Genomic DNA, 8,706 nt, shown 5'->3' with positions numbered 1-8,706 from the left:
GGAACTCGGTCTAAGCCAGCTGTCATGTGAGAAGTCATTTCGATGCCCAGCCCACACACCATTGGGGACTAACACATGATACTACTTACATACCCTAACATATGCTGAGCCGAGGAAGTATCATAGTTATCGTCCCACGTAGAAATGCTCTAGTACCCGAAACTGCACTTTCCTATGTCTCACCGGCTCGCCTACGTACTAGGGGTAGTACTACTACCACCACCACAACCAACTCATCAACCACGATCTCAATAATCCTGTATTCATACCGCGAGTTGACCGCGCCCGACCATTAGGCCGTTATTCATACTAGAAATCTTGGGGTAGCTTCATGGATAATGACCTACCACCTACCTCTCGTAGCGAGGTGCTGACAGTAATACCCTTGGCGAGGCTGCCTTGCCGGAGCTACCCAGTAACTCCTAACCCCTTTAACGAGCACACGACTCCACCCCCGCAGGACTTACGCTGAAGTGTAGTATTGTGCGAGTGGAAAAGGCTAAAGTACGCATACAACACGTAGATCGCCACCCGCAGTGGCTTGCTTGTCCTAATTGTCTAGCATGATCCTTCGAACACAGTACTGCTTAGGAAGCTAGGATAGTAGTAGATAAGATGGAATGTCCGAGAAAGAAAACTTGGGATGCAAGTCTCGCTTGCTGGTCTGGTACCTATGTACAACTAGGTTGGCTTGCTTTTTTATTAATTAGCGATTATGCAACCACTATGTGGCGATCCTTGGAACAGCTTACCATCTAGAATTCAGCCGTCGAATTTCAAATTCAAGGTTGGGAGTCTACATAGTTTAATAACAAAATCAATAGATGAATAATTAGACGTCTTAATACTTCAATGTTCTGTATGTTGGTTGGCTGGCGTCTAGCTGTCGTTCCTTGCGGGCAACCCACGGACATTACAGGGTGATCCACAGGTTTTGGTTGGTTGCCGCTCAAGTGATGACCTAAGAGGAGTTCTCAGCCGCGGACCACGAACCCGTTCGAGCGAGTAGGCAGAGATATTTTTGGTACCCCACTACTTTGAACACACTACGTTTCTCTAATAGTTCGGACTTTGTACTGTACGGCTACATCGGCTTCCTCTCTTATCGCTCGGTAAATTCCCCACGGGATGTAGGTAGGACTAGAAAATCATGTACGTAATACCTAATACGTATAGTACCTGTCGATGCCAATGCTATCATTGACAGCTCAGCATCGGTATCACCGGATTGTTCGCGGACTTTTGGCTTGAATCGCGAAAGTGCAATTTTCTGGCTTCCCTTGCCTTCTCCTGAATATCTCGGGAACTAAAAAGTTTTCGATGGCTTGCTAGCCGGCTGTGCTTTGCTTCGGGAGGTAACTTGAATATCCCGAATTGGCGGAGAACAACAGGGTCACCGCTTATTTACACGTGTAAAGAAGATGTTGAGGGTGTGTAAGAGAGTGAATTTCCTGGGTTTACCTATAGTGAACTGATCTTCGTGTATATGTAGCGTAGGAGAGGCTGTTGGGGTCGGTTTCGATACATGTCAATATTGGTAGTGTTCTGGACTTTCAGGAATGGGTTCCTTGATAATAACTCGTTGAAAAAAGTTGGTAGAGGAGAACAAGCTGGGCCAGCCGCAGTGGCTGTACCCTTTAATGATGTAGGGGGTAAGGATTACTAAACTTAGATGCAGTGACTAAGCACTTTATTCATGGATAGCTCGTGTACTTAGGTACAAAATGGTTGCCTACTCTTCCTATCTTGGCTTAGCGAATTCTGTTCATCGCCCCGCAGTTTTTCCACTTTGTTAAGTGGACCAGATCAATCAGATGCTTTCCAAGGCTTTCAAGGTCCGCCAAGTCTCCCCCCATCTTTTTTTCCTATCTGCCTCCCAATTTTGGTTAAGGGACCAGGGACACCAACTGGAGATTCCGTTCTCCTTCAGCCCTGCTAGGCAAGAATCTCAAATCGTGACAAGTAGGAGATCAACAATCAAATGTATTTGATCGGACGTCATGTATTTCAATGCATGAGGTTATTCTGATACCCTTAATGCAGCCCGCCTGTGAGTCATCGATGCGGACCGTTGCTTGTCCTAATCTTTGCTGGCCTCGATTGATTTTTTCTAGATCAATGGATGTCATTCAATCGACCATGCAGAAGAAACCCATGATTCTGGCTGGTTAGGCATTTTTGGTGGGCAGAATGCGCGCCAGTGCGGGATACAGCTTTACTCGACGCACTTGCGCAGAAGACGGCACTGCACTGCCAGAATTAAGATCGCAATTGAGAACCGCTTGACCTACATATCGGATGCGACCCAGAACATTACGTCTAGGTGGATTGTTTTGGGGGCTGAATACCTAGGTACTTGAGCGGTCAACGCAACCGGCTCGATAAGACTTCTGATTTTTTCGGTGAAAAGCTGGCCACCCCAGGGCCCAGCTCAGATCAAGGAGGGAAACACAAAATGCCGTCTCACAGTACCTAGGTACTAGACTTTTCTGGCTGTATCCTTTTCTTTCTTTTCAGGTGCAACAGCTCCCCCATCCCCGATCTGTCAGTTGGCGCGTTACTCGTTGCGTGATGCGCCGTGGAGCGCGGGCTGTCAGCAAGGCATCCACCCATCCCATCTCCTCGATTGACGGGGAGTGTGGGAAACAAGTGTTTCCGCCACGGCGCATCCCTAACCTGGGTACCCTTACCATTATTCTCCGTGGTTTAAAGTGACCCTTGGTATACTTTTGAGGCTCATCCATCGGGGAAGGATGCTAGCTACGGACTAGGGGGTCCGTTGCCTAAAGTATGACTCCATGTGAGAGGCAGCCCGGCTTGCTACATTTTTATTAGTACCGATACCTGCATATATCTGCCGTATTCACAACTGCTGTCGTCGGTTTTGTGGTGTAAGTGTTATACATACACGAAGTATCTTTCGAGACTGAAGGCAGCAATCGGCCATTCTCGAATCACAAGACCTGAATTGCCTTGTATAAGTTTATTCTTATTCCATCTCAATCTCTTTACTTATTTTTCTTTGTAAGGCATACTTCTCATAAGTTCTTTCATCATCGTATACTATCCAGCGATCTATACGGACTTATATATTTCTCTTTACTTAGTTGTTGGCTGCCGTCTACATCTCGGTGACTCAACACTGCCTCCCCCCGCCTATACTTTCGCCCGTCTTCAATCGTCGACTATTCCCATTCGCTCGTCTCCTCCTGCATCGTCGCCTCATTGTGAAACACCCCGCAGGCATCTGTTAGAAGTTGTTGCCCTTTGGTGGTGACATTTAAGACAAAATGTCGGACAGGCATGTCTCATTCCAGCTCTCAAACCCGGCTAAGAGCTCATCGAGAAGTTACCGCAGCCGCGAACCGGGACATGACTCAGGCTTGGGTTCGTCTTCTAGTGAACAGGCTAGTCTAGGTGGCAGACCTGATCGTAGATTCACAGCAGAGGACTACCACGACCAACTCTACAGCGTCGGTGCTCTCCAGGAGGCACTGGGTCAAGCGAACAAGAAAGTCGAGCATTGTCAAAAGAAGTGTGCCGATCTGGACAACGAGTTAACCAGATCCCACAGAAATCTTCGGGACACAGAGAGACTCTACCGCGAAGAGTGCGAGAAAAATGAGAGACTCGAAAAAGTCAATAAAGAACTCGAAGATGACAAATCCGCTCTACAGATACAGATAAAAGAACTTAGGATTGACTACGATCAACTAAAGGATGAATGCGACGACTATCGACACCGCTACCGTGCCATCACAGATTCCCCTATCGACGACACCATGAGCGGCGCTAATGGAGAGCCTTTATCCAGAGTAAGACGGTCGGGGAGCAGGCATGACAAGAGTCGCAGAGAATCGAAAGGCACCAGTAGGAGGCATGCCGAATCCAGTGAAGAGAGACCTGGACCATCACGTCGACGAAATTCGATTAGCGTCAACCCAGGTGCTCACCTAAGCAGCAGTAGAGCCTACGTCGAAAAGATGCCAAGTCCGCAGAGACACTCGGGCAACTACACGGTCGATCTAGCATCGGGTCCTATGGATCCATACTCCAACGTCCCTCGAACTCCCCGATCTGCAGCTCAATCGGGTTACCATAGCGCCAGCGATGCTCCGCCCACGGGGAACTACATCCAATACCCAATACAATACCCAACTTACGAACGTGGCCATCGAAGGATTTGATGTGATTATTAGTTGAGAAATCACACCTAGGAACGCTAAATCGGTCGGACGTTGAGGGTGCAGCTACCACTTTCAACACGGATGTTAATACCCGTCTCCTAATGCCGCCAAACCCATTACCCATGGCCACGAAGCTCATTACTTAGATACTTCAACGGCATGTAACATCATCATCACGATGTAATATCAAAAATCCGTTGCTAGTATCGCCTAGGCACATTGACAACACTGTGGCCGCACGACCCCGCGTGGATTGAGGCCTTGCTGGCTTTGCGGGTCCTTCCCACGGCGCCTCACTCTAGCCCGGGATCACTGTATCACTTCGATCTGTACCACCACTTCATCTTTCTCTATTTACGGGCCGTTATTGAAACCATCCATACGCTGAGATCAATATGGCCTATGTGGGCCGGATAGTTAATGCTACTTACATCATCGCAAGATATGGGTATGAGGCAACAACACACGCCTTCCGCAATTCAGTATACATGTGTTTCTTCACATGGCCACGGCGGGGCTAGCGGCCTCTACAGCTCTTCCCCTTTCACATCATTTTCTTCTATTATTCATATTTAAAAAGTGTTATCTTTTGGAAACGGAAGCGAGTTTGGGGGGTGGCTATTTTAGATACCTGTTTAAAGACTGGGGTTACCGTTATGTGTCCCGCATGTTAGCACTTCGCAGTGCCGTCGACAGTTTCATGTTTATTTTTCTTGTTATTTGGATGATCACTTTTTGATATGTACGTTTATGATTTTTGCAACCATGTCATTGGATTACAATCCATATTACTTGGACTATTGATATTACCTGTAGTGAACAATTAAACGTGTACATATGTAAATTCTATCTGGGAGCAAAAGGAGAAGGCGAATAGAAACAGGGTATACCGACCATCCTTTCCGAAACCTTCATCAGTTATATATATGCGAGCTTTTGTCGCATAAGGCTACCGTGGATTTTAATTGCAAGACGACTCATGATACACAGAGATCTACGGGAATTTTATGTCAGTAAGAATGCTACACAAAACCCCATACCATGCAATTGGTAGGAGCGGAAGCTCACCGGGGTACGTGAGTGGTTACCAATCCGTGTAATATTATGGCGGGGGATCTTCTTGGCAGCCAGATTGAGTCTAATTACTTGGTTATGTAAGTGCAGTATCCACCATTCATACTGCTAGGATTACTTGATGATGGATACATAAGTCTCTTTTTCGATTCTATATGGCGCTCATGAAACCGATGATACCAATTCGTTGGAGAAATGGCGACGCTTCCTCCTATCGCGAACTTATGCGAAAGGTGCTGCGTTCTTGAGTTTGACGATTCTACCTGGCCGGGAGCGTATCAAGCTGGCTCCGGTTCTAAAGGAACTCACCTTAGAATTTCAAAGAAACATCGGAACTACCGGTTCAAACTTGATTATTTTCTACTTGATTCAGCGCCTGAGTTCCCGTGGCTCTCTGATACAGCCGATAAAGGATGCGATTTCTGCGTGATACTGAAAAAGGTCGTGGGGAGGTACGTTCGTGATTGCTTCGATGAGCTGACAGTATCCCTTTTTTATGAGTGGTATCGGGGTGACGACTCGATGGAACTCGATGGCGGATCCTTCGGTCTTAAGTCGTTGGTAGCTGAACTTCTGTGGATTGGGTTGGATGAGAAAGGTGCGCCAGTTTCGAAGGAATTGAATATCCAAGGCAGTTAAAGTAACAGTACCTAGGTGATCACTTAAGTTCGTCGATGTGGCTCCAATTTGATATTGATTCTCCCTCTGGTACGTTGAGGCAATTTTTCATTTATTTCAAGATTGATTGAGATAGTTTAGGCCCTTGCGCCCGATGGTTGAGGCTTGTAAAACCCCCGTACGAAGACGCCCTATGCTCGGAAAATCTTGATATGATACTTCATTGCCTGAATCAGAGCGGGCACTCCGAAATCAGAACATTGCCAATCCCACAGACGAAGGCGGAAGTGTCCCCGAGAACATTGTTGGGAGAAGTGTCTCCAATTAAAATGACCAGGTATCCAACCCGCCTAATCGACATAGGAGGCGGAGGAGGCGTATCATGCCGACTTATCGAGACGGGTTCCAATACTAAATTTAAGGATTCTATCTTGGTTCCATACACTACTCTAAGCTATTGTTGGGGACCTGAAGAGGATAGCCTTTTGCAATTTAAGACGGAACGAAAGTCCTTGCAACAACGGTTGAGTGGGTTCGAAATTCATGAAGTTTCGCCAATCGTTCGTGATGCCATCCGCGTCACACAGGCCCTAGGTATACGATACCTCTGGGTAGATGCGCTCTGTATTATCCAGGACGACAGACAAGATTGGGCTAGAGAGTCAACACGCATGTCCCATGTGTACCGGAATGCGACAGTGACGATTTGTACACCGGCTTCGACATCTTGCCAGCAAGGATTCCTCGCTAGAAATTGGATCGCTACGAGGTTGAGATTTCAGTCGCAGATTAACAAGGCAGTAGTTGGATCCTACACGATCAGATTTATTGGCGACGTGATCCACCCCTTCCGTGCGGCCGTCGACTGCTTGACTTTCTCCCTTTCGTATAGCCAGTGGAACTTACGTGCCTGGGTCCTTCAAGAATACGAAAGTTCGCAGAGGGTGCTCGTTTTTGGTAGAGCGAGAGTGCATGTCATAACCGAAAGCGGTGCGCAATCGGAATCAAGCAAAAGGGTAGAACCATCGATCACCGCTTGTGGAACCAAGTACATTAAAAATGACGAACGCGATGCCGAGACGGCGTACCTGAATTGGCTAAATATAGTAGAAGAGTACTCTCTTCGGAAGCTAACCGACCCTTTAGATAGACTCCCGGCGATTTCTGGGCTTGCAACTACGTTGCATCCCGTAAGATACCTAGCGGGACACATGATCCCCTATATTGACCTATTTTGGACTACACTCATTTCATTCGATACTTTACATTTGACGAGGGAAATGCTATTGGACTCACTACAGTCTCGATACGCGTACGTCGCACCGTCTTGGAGTTGGGCAAGCCGCGGTCAACCGATCGAATTCGGCGAGAGACGATTTAAAGTACTTTCGGGGCCGGACCCCGCGCCCGTTGAGCAAGAATGCGAATTGGAAGGATGGACGTCGTTGACGAGTGATTCGCCGTTTGGTCGCGTATCGAATGGTTGTATTACTATTCGCGGTGTGATTGTTCCCTTTCAATTTCAGATGCGATCGTTCGTGAGGGTAGGCTCGCACGATATACCATGGCGGGCATCCGAAGACGGCGAATATGTCGCCGATATAAGCCTTGACTGGAACGAGTCTGGAGGAAGCGAGTCTTTTAAGGAGTTATCGTTGGTCTTGATCGGAAGCCGCCAGGTGGAGGACGATCTCTCCTGGGATCCTGTCCAGATCGTATACGAACATGAGATCAAAGATGATGGGCCAAATTTGAATTTACGAGATCCTACCATGGATATGTGGGTCATTGGAGGAATCCCCGATGCCTCCCATCTCGGATCGTCGAAGGGGAAGTTTGGATATGATAATGGACGGTTGGTATACGGAATGTCTTCAACAAAGTCAGCAAAAACCAAACGGCACCACGACCAACCGCTGGATAACGCGACGGGAGGAAAAGGCAACGAAATGGGGGGAAAGATTAGGGAAGCCTTATACAGTGAAACCGAAGCTCATACGAAGTTATTAAGTCTGAACTCGAACGATAGACAAGCTTCGGAATCAGGATTGAGCAAATCCGATGATAGATACGCCTATGGTCTTGTCATCCATCCCGCGTCAGAACCAGGGAAATACCTCCGGGTTGGGGTATTCCACTCCGTGCCACGGGAACGTGGTGGGTTGCAATACTTTCGGAAGTATCCGACGCGGACGGTGGAGATCATATAGCCTCGTAGGTATGGGTTTAGTCTTCATAACCGCCCAAACTTGGGAATGAATTTCTCAAAAGGGCCGAGAAGCCTCAGTGTTCAGATTTATTTGACTGGCATGGGGCCGAATGGTTGATTGTACTTATAAGTATGACCTACTGATGAAGAACTTACATGTATGAAGAGATAATAAAACGTGTTGTGTTAGGATATATCCCACGCCAGGTTTTATTTGAGACTGTGAGCGAGACGTAGCGGGCTGTGTCGATGTTGCCTCACCTATTTTTCCGAGAAAAAAGGTCGCCAAATTCGATCGCTACGAATTAATCGTGCTAATGAAATTAGGTACCTAGGTAGTTAGGTAATTAAACCAATTGTGCTTAGTTCTGAAGCACGTAGATCCGTACGTGTGAATGGCGTAGAAGGGTGGTGTTGAAAAAGGAAAGAAGTGTAGGTACGCTGCTGGGGCAGGTAGCGACAGACTACAGGTCACTTGTTACACGACAGACAGGACCCCTTCCCGGAGCCTATTAATTTTGGCGGATTACCACTAAATAGTGCAAGTGCGCCTGGTACTTGGGTAGTGCCTTAAATTTAGCGTTACTTGAACCCTGTCGGGTAACAGATCTGGCAGGT

At 47.4% G+C, this 8,706-nt stretch overlaps 2 protein-coding genes across 2 annotated transcripts; both read left to right on the top strand.

Moving 5' to 3' along the window:
* Positions 1-3,290: 3,290 nt before the first annotated feature.
* On the top strand, positions 3,291-4,187 carry F4822DRAFT_429622 (uncharacterized protein; the record flags this gene model as incomplete). The annotated part of the gene is made up of 1 exon (XM_051461135.1): positions 3,291-4,187. The coding sequence occupies one exon, from the start codon at positions 3,291-3,293 to the stop codon at positions 4,185-4,187; it is 897 nt and encodes a 298-aa protein (XP_051314782.1).
* A 1,200-nt stretch (positions 4,188-5,387) lies between these two features.
* Positions 5,388-8,521, top strand: F4822DRAFT_404655 (HET-domain-containing protein). The gene is made up of 3 exons (XM_051458225.1): positions 5,388-5,859; positions 5,916-5,969; positions 6,021-8,521. Exons 1-3 carry the CDS (start codon positions 5,457-5,459, stop codon positions 8,087-8,089), a joined length of 2,526 nt encoding a protein of 841 aa, XP_051314781.1. The 5' UTR covers positions 5,388-5,456; the 3' UTR covers positions 8,090-8,521.
* The last annotated feature ends 185 nt before the right edge of the window (positions 8,522-8,706 follow it).

The sequence above is a fragment of the Hypoxylon trugodes genome (assembly GCF_022578975.1).
Source record: "Hypoxylon trugodes strain CBS 135444 unplaced genomic scaffold F4822scaffold_5, whole genome shotgun sequence".
Taxonomy (NCBI): domain Eukaryota; kingdom Fungi; phylum Ascomycota; class Sordariomycetes; order Xylariales; family Hypoxylaceae; genus Hypoxylon; species Hypoxylon trugodes.
The sequence above is the reverse complement of the archived record's forward strand: the minus strand, read 5'-3'. Positions and strand labels throughout refer to the sequence as shown.